This window comes from Ailuropoda melanoleuca, chromosome 8, assembly GCF_002007445.2.
Source record: "Ailuropoda melanoleuca isolate Jingjing chromosome 8, ASM200744v2, whole genome shotgun sequence".
Taxonomy (NCBI): domain Eukaryota; kingdom Metazoa; phylum Chordata; class Mammalia; order Carnivora; family Ursidae; genus Ailuropoda; species Ailuropoda melanoleuca.
In genome coordinates this window covers 65,825,904-65,850,352 of record NC_048225.1, presented here as the reverse complement: position 1 = coordinate 65,850,352, position 24,449 = coordinate 65,825,904, and the positions used below count along the sequence as shown (strand labels likewise).

General features: G+C 42.7%; 1 protein-coding gene across 1 annotated transcript in view; it reads right to left on the bottom strand.

The window, feature by feature from the left end:
* LOC105239607 (kinesin-like protein KIF28P) overlaps nt 1-24,449 on the bottom strand; it is a 79,331-nt gene that overhangs the window by 32,605 nt on the left and 22,277 nt on the right. Inside the window, 5 exon segments of the mRNA XM_034666621.1 lie at nt 1,305-1,372; nt 2,602-2,713; nt 6,361-6,515; nt 16,424-16,648; nt 22,355-22,390. Coding sequence (XP_034522512.1) covers nt 1,305-1,372; nt 2,602-2,713; nt 6,361-6,515; nt 16,424-16,648; nt 22,355-22,390 — 596 coding nt within the window.

Genomic DNA, 24,449 nt, shown 5'->3' with positions numbered 1-24,449 from the left:
ACGTGTTCCTGACTTGCTCTGCGTCTGAAATTCGAGATGGCCACCTTACTCCTTTCCCTGAGGGAGAGAGGGTCTCCAGGGCTTGGCCCCCAAGTCCCACAGCCCGAGGCAGATCCGGGCTCAGAGCCCGGGACTTTGGGCTGCTGCTTCCCCTTCCTCGGCATCACATGGTCTCTCGCGTGAAATCTGCTGGCAACAGATTTGCATCTGATAATCAGAGAGACAGAACTGACCCAAAGATCTGAGCGTGTGGTGCTGATGCTGAAAGAAATGTCTAATGGTGTAACACGGTCTTGAGGCTGCCCAGGGCAGGAGGATGCTCGTATGCGTCCCTGAAATGCAAGGCTCCCTCCCTGAGCCGGGGCCCAGGGTAGCCCCTGATGAGTGGCCACGACTTAGTAACTCAGTAACAGCTATGGTGTTGAACACCTGCCACGTGTCTGGCGTGGCTCGTGCCTGATTGCCTGTGTTCTCCACCCCGGCTCTGATGAGAAATCAGCTCCCTCGATATGGGGTGTGGCTGAGCGATGGGGAGGCCCAGGAATCCCAAGGTCCCGTCTGAACCCAACAGGCGGGTCTTGGTGGTGACTTCTGTGTCTGCCACGTGAAAGGGAAGGGGGATGGGTGGCGGTGGCGTGCGGCTTCTACCTGCTTGGCGGCTCCCTTGCCCCATACCCTCATCTTTCTTAAAAGGGTCCGGAGAAGCAGGAACCTGTCTAGACTGCAGCCCCTGGCCAGGCTAAGTGTGTGGACTGGCTTCCCAGCCCCACTGGACAGAAGGAACCTGGCGATGATGACCCCTCCCTGGGAAGAGATACTGATGACCGCCAGGCCTACCCCGAAGAGTGTAATCCGTATGCATGGGGCCTGGAGAAATGAGACTGAGCCCAGGGGAAGCTATGGAGCTGGAGAGTGGGTGCCAACAGGGGGAGTCGCCTCGAACATCATTAGCTTAAAAGTCCCCTGCCTGCCGTGCCGCGCTCCCCGTGGGCCATGTGACAAGGGGAGAAATGTGTGAACAGCCAGGCTATTTGGCAGGAAAATACAGGGAGACCGATGCCAGTCGCATCAGGACTGGCATCAGCCCTCCCCCATCAGTTCAGTCCCCGGTGCCTCTCCCATGCCAAGCTGCAGTGACCGAATGACAGGCTCAGAAGGGCCCTGGGTCCCCAGGAAGCGTTCTGTCCTGCCCCCCTCCCGGGCCTCTTCCCCAGCTGCCAACCCATCAGGTAGAAGGGTACTGGAAGAATGGGACAGATCTGGAACCGAAAGCCACTAGTGGTAGTAAATATCCACACCCGTACCTTTCAGCGTATCTTAACGTGGACAAAGTTTCTTCATAGCAGATGTCAGCGGGGCTTATGGCTGCTATCTGTAAAACACGGCCCCTTCAGCTCGTGGGATCTGAGAGGGCTGCGTGCTTGTAGGTCTCGTACGGCTAGCGTTCACAGAACAGCTTGTAATTCACGGTAGTGTGCAGACTTCACAGCTCGGAACACGCACGCGACGCACGCTCATAGCATATACCCCACCTCTACCTGCCCCCCCGCCACACACAGCTCTCACACACCTCAGATGCACGACACACACAGCCCAGACACATGACACCAGTTCACAACACACGCAGCAACACTTCCAAGTGAAGAGTCTCAGCCGACCCACATTAGAAAGAGAGCAAAGCAGGTGTTAGGAGAATTGTGCCGGAAATGGGATGGGAACCACAGTGGACCCAGCACTTGGATGTTGGCTTTGCAGGTGCTCTTTTGAGTGACCCCCCCCCCAAACCACATCTTTCTCTGTTAAAGTGTCGTGGTGCCCGAGTCAAGGCCTCAGCCTGCACACCCATTACACTTGACTTTGTAGTCAAACATTCTGAGCATCTTATGGGCCCTTTTTAAATTCCAGGTTCTTGGGGGTTGTTCCCACGGGCAGACAGACCACCAGAAAAACTTTGAAATAATTTTAAATGCTGAGGCAGGACTCAGTGATAGAAAACAAGGATGTCTTCGGCTGTGAATTTGGGAGAGCGTGCATGGAACGGGCTGGGCTTGAGCGTTTCTCTCCCAACCCGGACAGCAGGCAGGAGGCAGGCAGAGCTTGCCCGGCTCGGTTCCTTCCCACACCTGAAGCCAAAGAGCAGAGACTCCCGTTTTTAACCCACTCTGCACTGTACCCACTTGGCAAACAGTCAGTAGTAAGACTCTGGGGTCTCTGCTTAGATGCCACAGTTCGGTTCCTCTCCAGGTTAAACTCCTGCCTTGTGTCTCACACATGGTCGAACTGATTTCCAGTCTGGCCCTGACATGACCCCTGAGTTGGAATAGTATGACCTTATCAGTGTGATTTGAGAAATCATATTTTTTTTTTCTGATAATAATAGTAATGTTCTGTGTAGAGAACCTGAAAACTATAGAAAAGAATACATAGAAATCGAAAAGGAGCAATATTTGAACATTGTAGTAGGAAGAGTTCCAGGAGTCAGGGGCTAGGCAGGAGTGTGCTACGTAAATGCCAAGTGTGATGGCACGGCACGCGGAGCGTAATTGTGACAGTGACAGCAACAGCTACATCGGTCTCCCAGGCTGTAAGAAGCCACTTTACCAAAGTAGTTCTGCTGTTGCCGCCCAGAGCTGGCTGGAGCAGTTTGGTCAGAACAGAATCTCTGTAGGGAACGTGCAGCACTCTCCTCCCCGTGGCCGCATCAGCCAGAGCGCTGAATGAGAAAGAAAATACCAAACAACCGGCTAAAAAAAAATATGTCAAGAAGAAATCTGCCTCCCTGGGAATAAGTCAGAAGCACCCGTCCTATCCCTCCTTTGACCCCCTAAGCCTGAGACATGACTCCAAGTACAACCCGCTAGTTGAGACGCCTCCGTACGAGGAGGCCGCAGCTGACCACCTGGACCACTGCTCCCTCTCTGAGCTCAACCCTGACAGAGGGACCATGACAGACAGAGGGAAGCCCAGAGCTGAGGAACACACGACGCTAAACCTTGTGAGGAAAACCGGAGGAGCCTGCAGGCTATTCTAAATCTGTGTATAAAGAAGAGTTTCAGTCTGTGGAAGAGGGCGGCCAGCTGGCGGCGTGAAGGCCAGAACGGGGAGCAGGTTTCAGTTCTCAAGTCTTTTCTCTCATACCGCCTTCAGAGGAGCCCACGAAGTTAGGATAAGGCACCAGAGAAAGTGTGAATGAGCAAATGTGCCAATCTCCACCCCACTCCTGGGGACGGCAGACACAGCAGTGTTGTCACTGACGAGCGGGGAGGAGGAGGGAGGCAATCCCATCGATGGGAAATTATAATCACAAACAGTGACAAGGAATTTATGGAGTGAATCTAGCAGACTTGGAAAAGAAACAAAATGATCTTCTAGAAGGAAAGAAATACAGTCATGAAAATGAGAGATACAATGGGCAGGTGTAACAGCAAGTTAGACACTACTATAACTGGAATTAGTGAACTAGATAGTTCAAAAGAGATGAGCCAGATTGGGATGGGAAACAAGTGAGGAAGGTTAAAAATCATGGAGCACAGTGTGAGAAGATTTCAATGGTCTAGTTAGAAGAGAGAAGTTCCAGAAGAGGAGAGAGAAAATAAATGGGCACAGACAGTATGCAAGAAGTAATGGCTGAGAACTTTCCAGTGCTGATGAAAATCACTAATCTACAGAGCTATAGAAGCCAGGGAATTCCAAGCAGAATAAATAAATTCACACTCAAATGCAACATAATGAAATTGGAAAACATAGAAACAGAAGAGCTTAAAAGCAGCTAGGGGGGAAGATAGATTGTCTTCAAGGAAATAGCACTTAGACGACCAGCAGAAAACAGCAGACTATAAACTTAATGAGCTGAAAGAAAAATACTGCACACCTGGAATTATATACCCAGCAAAATTACCTTTCAAGACTGAGGTGAAATAAAGACATTTCAACCAAACAAAAACAGAATTTGCCATCAGCAGGTGATCACTGAAGGAAATTCTATAGAATATCCTTCCACCGGGAGGAAAACGATCTTAGCAGCTTTGAGGTTTTTTTTTTTAAAGATTTTATTTATTTATTCGACAGAGACAGAGACAGCCAGCGAGAGAGGGAACACAAGCAGGGGGAGTGGGAGAGGAAGAAGCAGGCTCAGAGCGGAGTAGCCTGATGTGGGGCTCGATCCCATAATGCCAGGATCACGCCCTGAGCCGAAGGCAGACAATTAACCGCTGTGCCACCCAGGTGCCCCAGCAGCTTTGAGGTTTAAGAAGGAGTGAATAACTTAAAAAATGAACAGTGTGTAAAATAGAAATAATAATGTCTTTTGGGGTTAAAGACAAATAGAATTAAAATACATATTAGCAATCACAAATGTAGGATAGAGACCTCTGTATTATTCAGAAGAGGATAAAGCATTTATTAATGTTTAGGCTTTCACCAGTTGAACAGATTAAAAAGTCAGATAAAATATATTGAATTTTTGTCCATGATAGAAGTAGCACAGAAAACCCACCGGGGAGGAGGGGCTATCCAACAAGTGGAACTGGAAAGATTGGTAATCTGTAAGGGAAAATAATGAAAAAGATGTCTACCTTACGTTACACACAGAAGTCAACTCCGGATGGATAGGAGATTAAGTGAATGTAGGGAGATAGCTTTGGACTCAACTTTTCTTAAACAAGACACAAGAAATGCAAAACAAAAACCACCATGATTTCTGCTCATCAATAGACATCTAAAGTGAAAAGACAAGCTATCTGCTGGGAAAAGATATTTATTATATACCTGAGAAAAGAGTAATACAAAATATGTAAAGAACACCTAAAAATCAATAAAAAGACAGTCACTGAATAGCCTAACAGGCAAGACGGAACAGGTATTTTGAGAGGAGACATATTGCCAGTGAACGTATCGAATGATGCTCAAACTTGCTAATAACCAGGAATGTCAAGACCATGGTAAGGCCATTTAACTAGTAAATATCAAGAAATGTGACAATACTAAGCCTTAGAAAAGATGTGGATCAATGAGATATTTTATACATTGCTGCTGGGAGTATAAATTGGTCCGAACACTTGGAAAATAATTTGTCCCCACTGTCAAAAGTTAGGTATTGCCAAAAAAAAAAAAGTTATCGCACACCCCTTACAAATAATCCAACAATTTCAGTCCTTTGTCTCTACTCAAGAGAAACTTTAGTATATTGATACCCAGTGATTTGTACAAGAATGTTCATAATAGCACTCTTTGTAATAGCAAATAACCAAAACCTGGAAACAATCAAAATGCCGATCAACGGGAGGACAAATGAAGAAATTGTGGTATATTCCCACAAGGGAATATTACGTCATAATGAAAAAGAAGAAACAACTTCTGCCTCAACAGGGAGTCTCATAGACACAATGTTTAGTGACAGAACAAAAGGCAAATTAACCAAAGCCACACATAACATGGATACATATTGTTAATAATGTTCTGAGGTGTATCCTTGAGGGGAATGAAAAATTGTTTTCCCCAAAGCATATGTACAAGAATGTTCATAGCAATGTTCTTCATAATTGTCAAAACCTGGTACAAACGAAATGTCCATCAATAGAATGGATAAATGAACTGTGGTATATTTTCTACAATGGAATCCAACATAGCAATGAAAAAGGGCTAATACACTGCATGAGAAACATGGCTTAGTCTCATAGACACAGTCCTTAGTGAATGAAGCCAGATGCAAAAGACAGTGACTTCTTATAAATGGTCACATTTAGGTGAAAATCTATATGGTTAGGCAAAACCAATTTTTAGTGGAAAAGGTCAGTTTCTTTTGGTGGGAGTAAGAGCTGGGAGGAGGGTACGAGGGAGCTTTCTGAGTTTTGGAAATGTTCTATATCTTGGGCTGGGTGGTAATTACATAGATATATACATAAAAAAAATTCACTGAGCTGAACAGTTAAGATTTGTGTACTTTACATAATTTATACTTTGATTGCTTAAAAAAGAAAAAGATCCAAAAGACAGTATAATATTTTACCCATGTTGTACATTTTAAAAATGAGTGCCACTACCTAATAATATTCACAAGTGATAAGAAAGGGTGAAAGAAGAAAGGGACAGAGAGGGGATTAGCAAAATTCAAGATGGCGGCTACCTCCAAGGGGAGCATAGCAGAGAAATACCAACTATTTCTTGGGCAGGGTGGTGACTCTACTGGTGTTTTTAGTTTTATTAAAAGGCAATAAGTTTAAAATAAAATATATAGGAGGACCAGGTATAAGCCAATGACAACAGTGGGTCATGAACCAAGGGCTATGATTAATCTGAATTTTTTTTATTTCTGAGGTCATTTTTATGGCAGAAATAAATACCCATGCACCGATTATTTACCTGATAACATTTCCTAAATTGGTTAAACTTAAATTAACTCATGATCCTTCCTTCAGTCTGTCTTCTTCAGATCCTGAAGATTTCTGCCTTTCACTTCCTTCTAAATCCACCAAATTAATACTGGATTGCTTGGTGAGGTCTCTGTCTAGGAAAACCTGTAGGAAAACACCACAGTCATGCTATTACAACAGCAGCAGGCTACTTATGAAGTCAGTCTAGTTCATACTTTAAAACATTTTTTCTAGTTGTACTTCACAGTCGAAAATATGAAATTCATAAATTAAAAGGCTACCTTCGGGGCACCTGGGTGGCTCAGTCAGTTAAGTGCCCAACTCTTGGTTGCAGCTCATATCATGATCTCAGGGTTGTGAGATCAAGCCGCATGTCAGATTACCCACTGGTCAAAGAACCTGCTTAAGATTCTCTCTCTACCTCTGCCCCTCTACCCTCTGTTCACTCTCTCTCTCTCAAAAAAAAAAAAAAGGCATCTTTATAATGATATTTCACAATAATACATCATCAGGCTCAAATGTCTCAGTTGCTCCTTCTCAGTTTTGCAAAGCTGTTTTCAGTGGTATATTACACACCAATTGCTGCTCTTGTATTTCTGTAATCAAGTGTTTTTTTTTTAAAGATTTTTTTTATTTATTTATTCGAAAGAGAGAGACAGCCAGCGAGAGAGGGAACACAAGCAGGGGGAGTGGGAGGGGAAGAAGCAGGCTCAGAGCGGAGGAGCCTGATGTGGTACTCGATCCCATAACGCCGGGATCACGCCCTGAGTGGAAGGCAGACGCCCAACCACTGTGCCACCCAGGCACCCCTGATCAAGTGTTTTAAATAGAAAATACGGGGAAATCTGCAAAATAAGGAACTGTTCAGGACAGTGTGGTCATGCAGGAAGGGGAAAAGAACGTGGGTTTTAGAATGCGACAGATTCCCTTGCTGGTTACATGACTGTGAGAACTAGCTTTTCACAATTGCATCTGTCTTAGTTGGAAAACAGGGATCATAGCATATTACTGGGGTGTTAGGAGGGTAACAGATAAGAGAAGTGATGGTTCTAACCATACCCGGCATACAGTGACAGGTGTTAACATCATTACCGACACCAATAGCAGAGTGTAATGCTAGACCTCTACACGCAATTTTTCAGTGGATTTCTTCCCTTGCTTCTAAAACATCAAGTTAAAAAAGGGCAAACCATATACAAAGTTTATGAATGTTACTAATGTAAAATCATTTAAATAGTACTTAAAGTTTATAAAGTTCTTATTTTTTTTTACCTTTTTCTATAAAAAGATGTATTTATTTGAGAGAGTATGTACGTGCTTGCATGAGCAGGGTGGGAGGGGCGGAGAGAGAGAGAATCTCAAGCAGACTGCCCGCTGAGCATGGAGCCCCACATGGGAGCTCGATCTCATGATCCTGAGATCACGACCTGAGCCGAAACCAGGAGTCAGACACTTAACCAACTGGGACCCTGGGGGCCCCTATTTTTTTTTTTAACTTTTAATAGAAGTACAGTTGACATGCAACATTACCTTAGTTTCAGGTGTACAACATAGTGATTTGACAATTATATATGTTACAAAATGCTCACCGTAATGAGTGGAGTTACCATCTGTCACCATACAATGTCATTACAATATTACTGACTGTATTCTCTATGCTGTACTTTTCATTCCTGTGACTGACTTGTCTTATAGCTGGAAGTGTCTACCTCTTAATCCCCTTCACCTATTCCACCCGTCCTTCCAAACCCTCCCCACGGGCAACCACCAGCTCTATTTACGAGCCTGTTTCTATTTGTGTCTATTCTTTTGTCTTGTGTTTTAAGATTTCACATACAAGTGAAGTCATGCGGTATTTTTCTTTCTCTGTCGGACTTACTTCACTCAGCATAATACCCTCTAGGTCCATCTATGTTGTCCTGAAAGGCAAGATTTCATTCTTTTTTAAAGCTAAGCAATATCCCATTGAGTATATGTACCACATGGTATCAATGGACTCTTAGGTTGTTTCCGTATCTCGGCTGTGGTCGGTGATGCTGCCGTCGATACAGAGATGCCTGTATCTTTTTGAAACAGTGTTGTCGTTTTCTTTGGATAAGTACTCAGCAGTGGAATTACTGAATCGTCATGCTATTTCTATTTTTAATTTTTTGAAGAGCCTCCACACTGCTTTCCACAGTGGCTGCAACCAGTTTGCATTCCCACCAACGGTGGACAAGGATTCCCCTTTCTCCACATCCTCGCCAACACGTGCTGTTGCTTGTGTTCTTTATTTTAGCCACTCTGACAGGTGGGAGGTGGTATCTCATTGTGGTTTTGATTTGCGTTTCCCTGGTGATGTGTGATGTTGAGCATCTTTTCATGTGTCTGTATGTCTTCTTTGGAACAATGTCTATTCAGACCCTCTGTCCAATTTTTAAATCGGACTGGTTTTTGTTTTGATTTTGATGTTGATTTGTATAAATTCTTTATGTATTTTGGATACTAACCCCTCATTGGGAATGCCGTTTGCAAACATCTTCTCCCATTCTGTAGGTTGCCTTTCCATTTTGTTGAGGGGTTTCTTTGCCATACAAAAACTTTTTATTTTGCTGTAGTCCCAATTGTTTATTTTTGCTTTTGTTTCCCTTGTCTGCAGAGATAGATCCAGAAAAATATTGCTAAGACTGTTGTCTGAGCGTTTACTGCCCATGTTTCCTTTTTTCTTTATATAGATTCAGTTATCACTCTAAGGTCTTTAATCCATTTTGAATTTATTGCTGTGTATTGGTGTTAGAAAGTGGTCCAGTTTTGTTGTTTTGCACATAGCTGGCCAGTTTTCCTGACACCATTTATTGAAGAGACTGTCTTTTCTCCCATTGTATATTCTTGCCTCTTTTGTCATGGATTAACTGACCATAAAATTGTGGGTTTATTTCTGGGCACTCTATTCTGTTCCATTGATCTATGTGTCTGTTTTTGTGACAGTACCATACTCCTTATTATAGCTTTGTAGTATAGTTTGAAATTTGGGATTGCAATTCTTCCAGCTTTATTCCTCTTTCTCAAGATTGCTTTGGCTATTTGGAGTCTTTTGTGGTTCCATACAAATTTTAGGATTATTAGTTCTATAAAAAATAACATTGGTATTTCGATGGGGCTTGCATTGAATCTGTAGCTCGATCTGGGTAGTGTAGACCTTTTAACAATATTTGTTCTTCCAGCCCATGAGCATGGAATGTCTTTCCATTTATTTGTGTCTTCTTCAATTTCTTTTAACAATGTCTTATAGTTTTCAGAAGACATTTGTTTTACCTCCTTGGTTAAATTTATTCCTCCATATTTTATACTTTCTGATAGAATTGTAAGTGGAATTGTTTTCTTAATTTCTCTTTCTGCTAGTTCATTATCAATGTATAGAAATAGAAATCTATAGATTTTGTGTATTAATTTTGTATCCTTTAACTTTAGTGGTTTCATTTATTAATTCTAATAGTTTTTTGGTAGTCTTTAGAGTATTCTATGTATAGTATCATCTTACCTACAAATAATGAAAATTTTACTTCTTCCTTACTTATTTGGATGCCTTTTATTCTTTTCTATGTCTGATTGCCTTGGCTAGGACTTCCAGTACTACGTTGAATAAAAGTGGCAAGAATGGACATCCTTGCCTTGTTCCTGATCTTAGAAAAAAAGCCTTTAGTTTTTCACCATTGAGTATGACGCTAGCTGCTGTGGGTTTGGCATATATGGACTTTATTATGTATGTTGAGTTGTTCCCCTTAAATCCACTTTGTTGAGACTTTTCATGATGAGCATATGTTAAGTTTTGTCAAATGCTTTCTTCTGCATCTAATAAGATAATCATATGATTTTTATCCTTCATTTTGTTAATATGGTGCATCACATTGATTTACAAATATTGAAACATCCTTGCATCCCTGCAGTAAATCCCACTTGATTTGTGGGGAACAATACTTTTAATGTATTGTTGAATTTGGTTTGTTGAAGATTTTTTGCTCTATGTTCATCAGGGATATTGATCTGTAACTTTTTTTTTTTTTTTTTTTGGCCTCTGGGTAATACTGGCCTCATTGTGTGAATTTCAAAGCTTTCTTTCCTATTTTTTTAGAATAGTTTGCAAAGGATATTAACACTTCTTTAAGTGTTTAGTAAAGGGACAACTGGGTGGCTCAGTCAGTTGGGTGTCTATCTCTTGATTTCAGCTCAGGTCATGATATCAGGGTTGTGAGATCAAGCCCCTCATCAGGTTCTGTGCTCAGAGGAGAACCTGCTTGAGATTCTCTCCCTCTCTCTTTGCCCCTCCCCCAATGCATGCTCACACACACAGACACACACACACACACACACTCTCTCTCTCTCTCTCTCTGTAATAAGTGAATAAATCTTTTTTTAAAAAATAAATAAAATAAATGTTTGGTAGGATTCATCAGTGAAGCCATCCATTCGCGTTCTTTTGTTTTTTTGGGAGTTCTTTGATTACAAATTCACTTTTGTTACCAGTAATTGGTCTGCTCAGATTTTCTATTTCTTCCTGGTTTAGACTTGGAAGAGCGTATGTTTCTAGGAATGTATCCATTTCTTCTAGGTCGTCCAGTTTGTTGGTGTGTGATCTTTTGTAGTAGTCTCTTATAACCCTTTGTACTTCCGTGATGTCTGTTGGACTTCTCTTTCCTTTCTGATTTTATTTATGTAGGTCTTCTCTCTTTTTTTCTTGATGAGTCTGGCTAAAGGTTGATTTTTTTTTATCTTTTCAAAGAATCAGCTCTTAATTTCACAGATATTTTCTTTTTTTTTAACCTCTATTTCATTTACTTGGCTTTGATCTTTACTATTTCTATCCTTCTACTGAGGTTGACTTTTGTTCTTTTTTTTTTTTAGTTTCCTTAGGTGTAGGGTTAGGCTGTTTATTTAACATTTTTCTTGTTTCTTGAGGTGGGCTTGTGTCACTATAAACTTCTCTCTTAGAAGCACTTTTGTTCCTGCACAAAGATGATTTTTTTAAGATTTTATTTATTTATTTGACAGAGAAAGAGCAGAAGGAGGGTGAGTGGGAGAGGGAGAAGCAGGCTCCTTGCTGAGCAGGGAGCCCAATGTGGGGTTTGATCCCAGGACCCTGAGATCATGACCTGAGCCAAAGACAGATGCTTAACTGACTGAGCCACCCAGGTGCCCCCCAAAAGATTTTTTTAAAGATTTTATTTATTCATGAGAGAGAGAGAGAAAGAATACAAGCAGGGAAGGAGCAGAGGGAGAGGGACAAGCAGACTCCCAGGTGAGTGCAGAGCCTGATGACGGGCTTGATCTCAGACCCCAAGATCATGACCTGAGCCAAAATCAAGAGTCAGACACTTAACTGACTAAACCACCCAAGCACCACTGCATCCCAAAGATGTTGAACCATGATGTTTCCATTTTCACTTGTCTCCATGCATTTTTTAAGGTATTTACTTGTTTATTTGAGAGAGAGAGAGGGATGATAGAAAGAGAGAGTGAGTATGAGTGGGGAGTGGGAAGAAGGAGAGGAAGAGAGAGAATCTCAAGCAGACTCCCCACTGAGCACAGAGCCTGACACAAGCTTGATCTCATGACCCTGAGATGATGACCTGAGCTGAAACCAGGAGTCAGATGCTTAACTGACTGAGCCACCTAGTGTCCCAATCTCCATGTATTATTTATTTCCTCTCTGACGTCTTTGTTGACCCATTGATTGGTTAGTAGCATGTTGTTTAACATCTGTTTGTGTTTTTTTCCGGTTTTATTCTTATAGTTGATTTGTAGTTTCATACCATTGTGGTCAGAAAAGATGCTTGGTATGATTTCAAACTCTTTACATTTATTAAGGTTTGTTTTGTGGCCTAACATCAAATCTATCCTGGAGAATGTTCCATGGACACTTGAGAAGAATGTGTATTCTGCTGCTTTAGGATGAAGTGTTCTGAATGTAGCTGTTAAGTCCCTCTGGTTACATGTGTCATTCAAAGCCACTCTTTCCTTGTTGATTTTCTGTCTGCATGATCTGTCCACTGGCAGGAGTGGGGTATTAAGGTCCCCTTCTATTACTGTATTACTATCAGTTTCTCCCTTTATGTCTCTTAATACTGGCTTTATAAATTTAGGTGCTCCTCTATTGGGTGCAGAGAGATTTACAATTGTCTTATCCTCTCGTTAGATTGATCCTTTTATCATTATGTGATGCCCTTCTTTGTCTCTTGTTATAGTCTTTTTTTTTTTAAAGATTTTTATTTGAGAGAGAAAGCGTGTGCACACATGAGCTGGTGTGGTGGGGAGGAAGCAGCAGACTCCCAAATGAGCAGGCAGCTGGACGCAGGGCTCGATCCCAGGACCCTGAGATCATGGCCTGAGCTGAGGGTAGATGCTTAACTGACTGAGCCACTCAGGCATCCCACAGTCTTTGTTTTAAAGTCAGTTTGTCTACCCTCATTTTTTTTCCCCTTCCATTTGCACAGAATATCTTTTTCCATCTTTTCCCTTTCAGTCTGTATGTTTCTTTGTCTGAAGTGAATCCCTGTAGGCAGCATATACGTGGGTCTTGTGTGTGTGTGTGTGTGTGTGTTTAATCCATTCAGTCACCCTATGACTTTTAATTGGAGCATTTAGTCCATTTACATTTAAGGTAATATCGATAGGTATATACTTCTTGCTATTTTGTCAATTGTTTTCCAGATGTTTTTGTAATTCTCTGTTCTCTTGCTCTCTTCCTTTGTGATTTGATCATTTTCTTTGGTGTTTTGCTTGGGTTCCTTTCTTTTTATTTTTTGTGTATCTTACAACTTTTTGGTTTGTGGTCACTATGAGGTTCACATATAACATTCAATGTAAATAACAGTCTATATTAAGTTAATGATTGCTGAAGTTCAAACACATTCTAAAAGCTCTACTTTTTTCCTCCCCCTGCATGTTTTATGTGTATGGTGTCATATTTTACATTTTTAAATGTTATGTAGCCCTTAACTGATTCTTGTATATATAATTTATATGTAATTAAGTTCACTACCTTTGCCTTGGAACCTTCATACTAGCTTTAGAAGTGATTGATTTATCACCTTTATTGTATGTTTGCTTTTGCCAGTGGCATTTTTTCCTTGCACAATTTTCTTCTTGTTAGAGCCTTTTCCTTTCCATTTAAAGAAGTTGCTTTAACATTTCTTGCAAGGCCAGCATAATGGTAATGATTTCCTTTAATTTTGTTTGTCCTGGAAACTTTTTTTTTTAAGATTATTTATTTATTACAGAGCATGAGCAGGGGGGAGCAGCAGAGGGAGAGGGAGAAGCAGACTCCCCACTGAGCAGGGAGCCCAATGCAGGGCTCGATCCCAGGACCTCAAGAGCATGACCCAAGCCAAAGGCAGATGCTTAACTGACTGAGCCTCCTAGGTGCCCCTGTCCTGGAAACTCTTTATCTCTCCTTCAATTCTGAATCATAACCTTGATGGGTAGAGAATTCGTGGTTTTGGTTTTTTCCTTTCTGAACTTTGAATATATCATGGCATTCTTTTCTGGTCTACCAAGTTTCTGTTGAAAAATCAGCTGAGAGCTTTATGGGGTTTCCCGTGTATATACCAATTTGTTTTTCTATTGCTGTCCTTTAGATTCCCCTTTTATTATTAATTTTTGACATTTTAATTATTACGTGTCTTAATGTGGAGTCCTTTAGGTTCATCTTGTTTGGGGCTCTCTGTGCTTCCTAGACCTGGATATCTGGGTTTTTTTTGTTGTTGTTGTTGTTTTTTCCTCAAGGTTAGGGAAGTTTTCAGGTATTATTTCTTCAAATACATTCTCTGCACCTTTCTCTCTCTCTTCTCTTTCTGGGACCCCAATAAGGCAAGCGTTAGTATAATGGGTGTTGTCCCAGAGGTCTCACAACCTATGGTCATTTGAAAAATTCTTTTTTTTTTTTTTTTGGATTGCTGTTCAGCTGTGTACTCCCCCCCCCCCATCTTGCAGATTGCTGATCGGTTGTTCGGCACCCTCTAATCTGCTGTTGATTCCTCCTAGTGTATTTTCCATTTCAGTTATTGTATTCCCCAGCTAGGATTGTTTCTTTTTGTATTTCTATCTCTTTGTTGAAGTTTTCACTGAGCTCATCCATTTTTCTCTCCAGTCTGCGGAGCACCTGTCTCAAGTTGAACTCTATCAGGCAGATTGCTTATCTCCATTTTATTTAGTTCTTTTACTGGTGTTTTGTCTCACTCTTTTGTTTGGAACATATTTTTCCATCTCTTGGTTTTGTCTGCTCTTTGTTTCTGTGTATTAAGTAGGTTAGCTATGTCTCCTGGTCTTGACAGTAGTGGCCTTGTGTAGAAGGCACCCTGTGGAGACCCAGCAGCACAATCCTGCCCCCCCTTCTCCCCACCATTAGCAGAACCAGGCTCTTCAGAGATGTCTATTGTGTGGGCTGTGTGTACCTCCTGTGTGACTGGGCATACCGGCTGTGGGTGCACTGATGGGCAGAGCTGGCCCCCAGGACAGCTTGCTGAGAGGCCCGGCTGTAGCTGCTACAGGTGTGCTGGTGCTCAAGGCTAGCTCCCCTTCTCCTTGGGGAAGGAGTCTCTTTGGAGGGGTGCCTCGGGGTGGGGTGCTAGGGGTGTGCCCAGAGGGGAACACCAGAGCAAGACAAACAGTATTAAGAAGGTAGGTGGAGTGTATCAGAACTGGCTCCCACAAGGATTGACCAGCTAGGCTGAAGGAGGTAAAGAAAAATTGTACCCTCAGCACTCTTGTTCCTTGAGAAAGCTCCTACGGATCTCTGATCCTCTTGCACATGCCCTAAAATTAGTCAATAAATCTTCTTCATGTAAAACCCAGGCACTTTTTTAACTACTGCTTCTGTGCTGGGTCTCACAGTGCATGATGGAGCTTTCTGGCCCTTTAGGAGTGGACTCTCAGTTTCTTCTAGCCCTCCGCCTCTCCCAGAGTTGAGTTCACTCATTTTCAAAGCCTGATATTATAGGCTTGTCTTTCTGGAGCAGGTCCCCAGGGCAGGGGGTGCCTGATGTAAAGCTTGATACCCTGGCTCCTCAAGAAATACCTTGGTGCCCATGATATCCTTCTTGCTTGAGGATTGCTGTGCCTGGGGTTTGGTTTCCAGCTAGGTCTCTGCCCCTCCTACCCTTCTCAATGTGGGTTTCTGTTTACATCTTTAGCTGTGGAAGAGCTGTTCTGCCAGTCTTCGGGTTGTTTCCAGACTGAGTGGGATTATGCATAGTTGTTGCCTCTCTGTGTCAGAGGAAGGAGGTGACTTCAGAGACCTCTCTGCCATCTTCTCAGTTATCCTTCACTGTTCTTTAAAATGCAGGTTCTTCTCTAAGCTTCCCAGCAGTCCTCTAGGATAGCTGTTTGTCTCATTTTACAGAATAGGAAACTGAGACTAAGGATGAGTAAGTTATTTCCTGACGTTTCAAAGCTGACAAATAAAGAATCAGATATAGTCCAGTGCTTTCCCGCTATTCCTGGTTAAAGCAGGGTAATCTTCATTTATCACCATTCTATCTATTACTAGGGCTGCAGCTTAGGGAACAGAGGTGGCGGAATCATAGATAACTGTAATGTTTACCCAGGCTTTGTAAATAACTCTTTATGAATCAAACTGGTGATGACCTAGCGTTCACGCTCTGATATCTAGCAAGAAGTATGGAGGAGAACAAAATGTGCTCAGTTTTGTCAAAAATTCTAGTTAGTGGAGAGTTATATGAATTAGCTAGTTTCAAAGACCTTATCTTGCTACTTCCAAGCATCAGAAAGGTTGTTCAGTATCTGGTGGTTCTCTAGGCTCATGGATCTGAAAGCCGGTCATCATCATCATGGGGAGCCTGGGTGGGGCAGGGATGTGGGCCAGTAGGAAAAGAGAAAGTGCCTCACTTTCTACTGTTTCTAACCCCATAGCTCCTGGTTGGAAGTAGCCACCTTAATCTGTAGGTCAAATCTGAAAGGATTCCACATTACTCCCCAACTCATCATGCCACTGGGAACGCTTCCCATGGACCATGCTTGATGGGAAACTGGGACAGCAGCCTTCCCACGAGTCTCACCTGCTTGAACTGAATGGTGATAACCATATGAGACCGGCTGCTGCTGGCATTCATGTTGGTCGATGCTGTGGTCCTTATTTTTGTCCCTTGTTCCATCAACCTTTCAATCTGTGCATAGTTCTCACAGGGCACTGACTTCAGGCCATCCACATAGAAGCCCAGCTGTTTATCTTTTCTGACTTTTAGTCCCCCAGGCTTCTTGGTTCTAGATAGCAAGTCTCTTATCTGTGGAAAAGATTATAAATAGTGTAAACTTCAGGAAGGCAGGGATTGCTATTTACTTCATGGTTATACCTCTGCCTAGAATATATTAAGTGCTCAATAAAAACATATTAGATGAATGAATAAATGTTAAATTTCTGTAGGCACCAAACCAGCTCATAACTTAGGTAAGTAAGAAATGGGGGAATGGCAAACAGGAGGGAAAACTGTGATAATAAGTGATGTAATCATAATTTTTTAAAAAACTCAGTTCTAGTATTTTCTAGTGCCTGTGAACTCCCTTTGGGTGGGACCAGGGCTTTTTCCTAGGAGATCCTGACATAGTTCCCGACATAGAAGAGACACTCAGTGAATGATTTTTGAAAGAACAGTGTAACCAGAGCTAGGCTAACAAACAATGTGTCACACATCGCAGGTAGGGTGCCGTAGAGCTGCTTCCGCAGCAGGATAGAATACTGGACTAGGTATGCACAGGTGTCCGGCTCTCAACAGGTGCTTCTAAGACATTTGTGCTTGAAACTCTTATCCTCGTATTGACATAAACATTCGCCTAGGAATCTTGTTAACTGTTTTTATCGGATTAGCAACGCCTTTGTGGATAATATAAAAATACACTCTCCTAGCCCCTCTGAATTATCGCAAATTCTCTGTTACAAAGTAATGAAGTCTTATTTTACGGGGAACAGTGAGAAATGAAAATAAAAATAAATAGTAGATAGTAACATTCTAAGTACCTAATGCAAGCAGAAGGCGCGGTCTGCCAACCTGAGATGATGCGCCCACAAATGCCACCACCCTGAACTCTCTACTTCCAGGGGACACTGATTCAGTCCAAACAGTACTCGCTGCAGTCAAACTGAACAGGAGAATATGGGTGATTCTTTGGATCTTATTATTGGAGATTTGTGAGATGTCACACCTAGACCATGGCTTCGGGTGAAAGCCCATGTTGCCTCTCATCCAAGAAAAGCCACCTCTGACAAGGTCAAGTTGGTCCTCCTGGGGGATTCAGGGAGAGCCAGAGTTCCCAGAAGGGTAGTTGGTGTTATACAGTGCAGAGAGGTCTGGACTGGGAGCCTGAAGACCTGGGTTCTCGGTCCTGGTTCTGCCTCTAACGTGGGAGTGCTTCAGAAAATCTCTTACTTTCCCAGTGTTCATAATAGGAGGGGGTGAATTAAGTTATCTCTGAGCTCTCCCCCAGCTCTGGTATTCTGCAGCTTTTCATCCTAGAGCCAAGGTAGGATTACAGATTGAAGTTGGGACAAGCCAAACTAAGACAGTGGACATAAGGTGCCAGAGATAAGGAGACGTCAAAACAGAGACCGCTCCTACAGCTAGGAAGCCTTTCCCCTAACATACAAATCATTGGAAGGGGCATCAAAGGCTGAAGATGGGACTGAATAAGGCCTATTAGAAAATAGCTAAGTAGGGCGCCTCGGTGGCTCAGTCCATTAAGCTTCTGCCTTCAGCTCAGGGCATGATCCCAGGGTCCTGGGATCGAGTCCCTCATTGGGCTCCCTGCTCGGTGGGGAGACTTCTTCTCCCTCTAACCCTCCCCCCAGCTTGCTCGCTCTCTCGCCTTCTCATGCTCTCTCGCTCAAATAAATAAAATCTTTAAAAAAGAAGAAAGAAAAAAGCTAAGTAGATGTATCATATTGTGCCCAGAGATCAAAATTGGTGATTGTCGCAAGACCTTCCTCACGCACCTGGGCTTTCCTGAGAAGCCCCGAACTCTGTCTCTATTTGACGCGCCTTCAAATCCAGCTTCACTCTGTTGCTAGAGAACTATTCTAGAACTCCAATCTAATCATCTGATTTCCCTGTAAAACCCTCCGCGGATTCTCCGCTGCTGCCGGACAAAGGCCCTTCACTTTTGGCAGAGCCCGTCTTCAGCTTCACGTCCTGCTGCCCCCGCCGTGTATCCAACTCTGGCTCCACAGGCTCTGACTGTTCCTTTAAATGCCATGTGCTCTCATGCATTTTGGGACTGGTGAAAACTAATCCTGCCTAAAGTGCCCCTGTCAGGGCCCCCAACCTTCCTGCTGCCTCACCAAACTCCGCCACGTCTTTCGAGGTCCAGTCCAAGTCCAGCATTGACCAGTGCTGCCAAACACCCCAGGGCGTCATGCCCTCCCTTCTCTCTGCCCCTTGCTCTTCGCCATTCGTGGTGCACACGGAATGCATCACTGTCAGGAGAGGGTCTTGTAGCTCCCACCGGACTCTTCCATAGAGGGAATTAAGTCCTAGGTGTAACTCATCTTCAGGGTCTGGTATGATGTCTGATCCTTTAATTGACTGTTGTAGTACCTCATGGGAAAATACCAGAGAGTCAAAGAATATGAGAAATGGAAAGATTCCTTCCTAAGAATCCAATTTTTTTTTTAAGATTTTAATGTATTTGACAGAGGGAGAGAGAGAGAGAGAATGAGTGGGGAGAGCTGCAGAGGGAGAAGGAGAGGCAGGCTCCCCACTGAGCAGGGAGCCCGAATGCGGGGCTTAATCCCAGGACCCTGGGATCATGACCTGAGCCGAAGGCAGACGCTTCACTGACTGAGCCCCCCAGGCGCCCCAGGACGTCCAGTGCTCTTCCTTTAGAGATGAGGAAACATAATTCCAGACAGACTATCATCAAAAACAGATATCAGGAGGGAGACCACAGTGAGAGGCCCCCCAGAACTTGGTAACAAAGGAAATTAAATTGTCCTCCCAAAGTCATTGGTACAAGATAAAGGAGCCACACTGTCTTCTAAGCCTTAACAACTTGAAAGAAACAGAAACTTAGTGACCTTAATATAAGAACCCATTTGGAACCCACAACTATATGGTTAATTAATCTTTGACAAAGGAAAGAATATCCAATGGGAAAAAGACAGTCTCTTCAACAAATGGTGTTGGGAAAATTGGACAGCAATATGCAGAAGAATGAAACTGGACCACTTTCTTACATGATACACAAAAATACAAAATGGACTAAAGACATAAATATGAGACAGGAAACCATAAAAATCCTAGAGGAGAACAAAGGCAGTAATCTCTTTGACATAGGCCATAACAACTTCTTTCCAGATATGTCTCCAGAGGCAAGGGAAACAAAAGCGAAAAGAAATTATTGGGATTTCATCAAATAAAAAGCTGCTGCACAGCAGAGGAAACAATCAATAAAATTAAAAGGCAACCTACTGAATGGGAGAAGATATTTAAAAGGGTTAGTGTCCAAAATATGGAAAGAATTTATAAAACTCAACACCCCCCAAGAAATGAATAATCCAATTTTTAAAAGGGCAGAAGACATGAACAGACATTTCTCCAAAGAAGACATCCAGACAGCCAACAGACACATGAAAAGATGCTCGGCATCACTCTTCATCAAGGAAATGCAAATAAAAACCACAATGATATCATCTCACACCTGTCAGAATAGCTAAAACCAACATAAGAAACAAAAGATGTTGGAGAGGATGTGGAGAAAGGGGAACCCTCATACATTGTCGGGTAAGCCACTGTGGAAGGCAGTTTGGAGGTTCCTCAAAAAGTCAAAAAATAGAACTACCGTATGATCCAATGATTGCACTCCCGGGTATTTACCCAAAGAATACAAAAACACTAATACAAAGAGATACATGCACCCAATGTTTATAACAGCATTATTTACAATAGACAAATTATGGAAACCTCAAGTGTCCATCCACTGATGAATGGGTAAAGAAGTGGTGTGTGTGTGTGTGTGTATAATATATATATATAGACAATGGAACATTACTCAGCCATAAAAAAGAATGAAATCTTGCCATTTGCAATGACATGGATGGAGCTAGAAAGTATTTTGCTAGGCGAATAGCCATTCAGAGAAGGACAAATGCCATATGATTTCACTCATGTGGAACTTACGAAACAAAACAGATGAACAAAGGGAAAAATACAGAGAGAGAAACAAAGAAACAGGCTCTTAACTATAGAGACCACACTGATGGTCACCTGAGGGGAGGTGGGGGGGATGGGTGAAATAGGTGGTGGGGATTCAGGAGTGCACCTGCCGTGATAGCACCGGGTGATGTAGGGAAGTGGTGAATCACGATATTGTGCACCGAAACTAATATGACACTGTATGTTAACTGATTGGAATTTAAATAAAAACTTAAAAAAAAAACACATTTGAATTTACTGTCAGCCTTCAGTGGTAATAAATGACTCATGAACAAGTGTAAGAAACAAAATGGATATTTTCTTTCCTTAGTATAAAGAGAAAAACACTGACAGATTTATTCCTTTAATAATATTTATTTAGGAATGATTAAGTGCAAGGCTTTGGATAGTGTTTGGGGTTACACAAAAACTGTTAGGATGTGGTCTCCTGTTAGAAACCTACAGTTGTAGATGTCTTTGTTGGTACATCCATTCAGTAAACATTCGGGAGCACCCATTCTAAACCTACGAGTGTATTGGGGATTGCGAAGGTATTTCCTATAGACAGGTGTTCACAAAGGTGTTCATGATCTCTTCTGGTGACACAAATATGTAAAGAAAATTTCACAGTATAATACCAATTCAAGGGGAGAGGGCAGAGAATATCTGGTATTTTCTAAGCTCTGTGTTAGAATTTAAAACAGTGCACCTGGATGTGTAGTGTCTTATTTTAAATTCTCTATAAATGAGAAAACAGAGCTCTGGGATGAAGTCATTTTCCAAAGTCACATGGCTAGTCAATGAGAGAGGTGGGGTCTGAGATCGTGCCATTTCCAACCACCCCAGGGACAGGCAGACCGTGGCGTGGGCGCTAAGCTCAGTTTTTGTTAAGATCCTTGATATAAGAACATTCTCCACATTTTTAAGTGATTGAAAAAAAAATCAAAAGAAAAATATTTCATGACCTGTGAAAATTGATGAGAAGAACAAAGGCAAGAGAAATCAGCCGGAGTGAAATTTCCTTACAACTTGCAGCCCACTGATAAATCCCTGCAGCGTGTGGCTTTCCCTCAAGGAACTCAGGGCCGCCTTGATGTCGATGTTTCATTAAAGACTAAAAGCAACCTTATCTTAACACCAGCTAGCCCTCCAACGTCCTGGAGGCCTTGCTTCTAACACGCACAAATTCCTTGGAGACTTACGCTGTCCCTAAGCCCTGCTAACGAAGACGTCCACGGTCGGTCACTCCACACAAGCCCCGGGCAGCCCCTTCTGCCCACGACTCCTGTCCCTGTGCTTTAACAAAAGCACCTCTTTGCACCAAAAGCATTGCAAAAATTCTTTCTTGACCATTGGCTCTCAAAAATGAGGTGAAATTCAAGTTCCAGTGTCCAAGAACTGCCCCCATGGGGACCCTGCCATGCTCCGCTGTGCTGCGGGGGCAGAGGCGAAGAGTTGTAGCAGACACCGTCTGGCCCTTTGAAAACAAAGTTTGCCACCTTCTCTGCCCCACATGCCAACAGAGGTCAACTGGATGGGGAGGGGAGCTGACCCTGGAAGGGCAGAGGAGGGTAGCTGTCGGAAAGAATGATATGTTCCGGAGAGGAAGACGTTCATGTGGCGGAAGCACAGAGTATGTGGAGATAAACGGGTAAGAAGTGGAGTGGGAGAGGTAGGCGAGGGCTGTAGTTCATGCCAGGCTACGGTGCTGTGATTTATCTGTGGGACGGGGGACGGGGGGCTCTGGTGGTTATCATGATGCAGAGCCCGTCAGGTGTGCGTGTCAGAGAACAGAATCACTGTTACCTGCTCGTTGTAAATTTCCAGCATACTGAACGTAACCTGCATAGAAAAGAACATAAAGTTAGTATTCTCTGGAACCTCATCTTTGGGGAAAAAAGTCAGATAGGAACAACATAAATTTCCAACAAAGGGAGAAGCTAATATTAAATATAGTGCTGCTTGGGGCACCTGGGTGGCTCAGTCGGTTACATCTGCCTTTGGCTCAGGTCATGATCTCAGGGTCCTGGGATCGAGTCCTGCATTGGGCTCTCCGCTCAGTGGGGAGTTGGCTTCTCCCTCTGCCTGCTGTTCCCCCTGCTTGTGCTCTTTCTCTCTCAAATAAATAAAATCATTTTTTAAAATAGAGTAATGCTCTCGTTCACATGCAATAAGCGATTCTCCCATAATTTTAGTGATATGGTGGAAGTTCTTAATATAAATTAAAAACATATACGCAACTCTGAGTGTGTGTGTGTGTGTGTGTATGTATTTTGGTCTCGATTGGCAACAGAAAAAGCTTATTCTTTATTGCTCGCTCCCAATCTGAACATACGTGGAGAAAAAGGCTGGTCTTTACCTAGTGCTTTTGGAATATTTCTGGACAAGACGATACCGTTTACATGGGAGGCTGGAGGAATCGGAATGGCTCTTGCATAGAGAAGAGGCCCTGAGATACCGACATTTGCCACAACCACCCATGACAAGGCAGGCTTGTGGTTCCGTCTCCTGGTGGCGGGTCTTGCCTGTCCTATCTCAGGTCCCCAGAACTTCCAATCAGCTTGAGTGTCGCATGTTTTAAAGCAATGGCCTGTNTCAGTCGGTTAAGCGTCTGCCTTTGGCTCAGGTCATGATCTCAGGGTCCTGGGATCGAGTCCTGCATTGGGCTCTCTGCTCAGTGGGGAGTTGGCTTCTCCCTCTGCCTGCTGTTCCCCCTGCTTGTGCTCTTTCTCTTTCAAATAAATAAAATCATTTTTTAAAATAGAGTAATGCTCTCGTTCACATGCAATAAGCGATTTTCCCATAATTTTAGTGATATGGTGGAAGTTCTTAATATAAATTAAAAACATATACACAACTCTGAGTGTGTGTGTGTGTGTGTGTGTGTGTGTGTGTGTATTTTGGTCTCGATTGGCAACAGAAAAAGCTTATTCTTTATTGCTCGCTCCCAATCTGAACATACGTGGAGAAAAAGGCTGGTCTTTAACCTAGTGCTTTTGGAATATTTCTGGACAAGACGATACCGTTTACATGGGAGGCTGGAGGAATCGGAATGGCTCTTGCATAGAGAAGAGGCCCTGAGATACCGACATTTGCCACAACCACCCATGACAAGGCAGGCTTGTGGTTCCGTCTCCTGGTGGCGGGTCTTGCCTGTCCTATCTCAGGTCCCCAGAACTTCCAATCAGCTTGAGTGTCGCATGTTTTAAAGCAATGGCCTGTGATTAGCTGACAAGGAAAGCCTCCAATATGAGAGATCAAACAAACAGTAGAAAAAAGGAACTCCAAGAAAGTAGGAGATAAAAGGAGTAGAAGACATCATTCTTTAAAGTCCTAGAATTCATAGCTTCTGAGAGAGAAAGGATGCTACCCATGAACAAACAGGATGCCACGGGGCGCCTGGCTCAGTCAGTTCAGCATGACTCTTTTTTTTATTTTATTCTATTCTATTCTATTCTATTTTATTTATTTTATTTTATTTTATTTTATTTCATTTATTTCATTTCATTTCATCATTTCATTTCTTCATTTCATTTCATTTCATCATTTCTTTCATTTCATCATTTCTTTCATTTCATCATTTCATTCATTTCATCATTTCATTCATTTCATTTCATTTCATTCATTTCATTTCATTTCATTCATTTCATTTCATTCATTTCTTTTCATTTCATTCATTTCTTTTCATTTCATTCATTTCTTTTCATTTCATTTCTTTTCATTTCTTTTCATTTCTTTTCATTTCATTTCTTTTCATTTCTTTTCATTTCATTTCTTTTCATTTTCATTTTCATTTCATTTCATTTCATACACAGAGAGAGCACAAGCAAGGGGAGCAGCAGGGACAGAGGGAGAGGCAGACTCTCCACTGAGCAGGGAGCCGGACACAGGGCTCGATCCC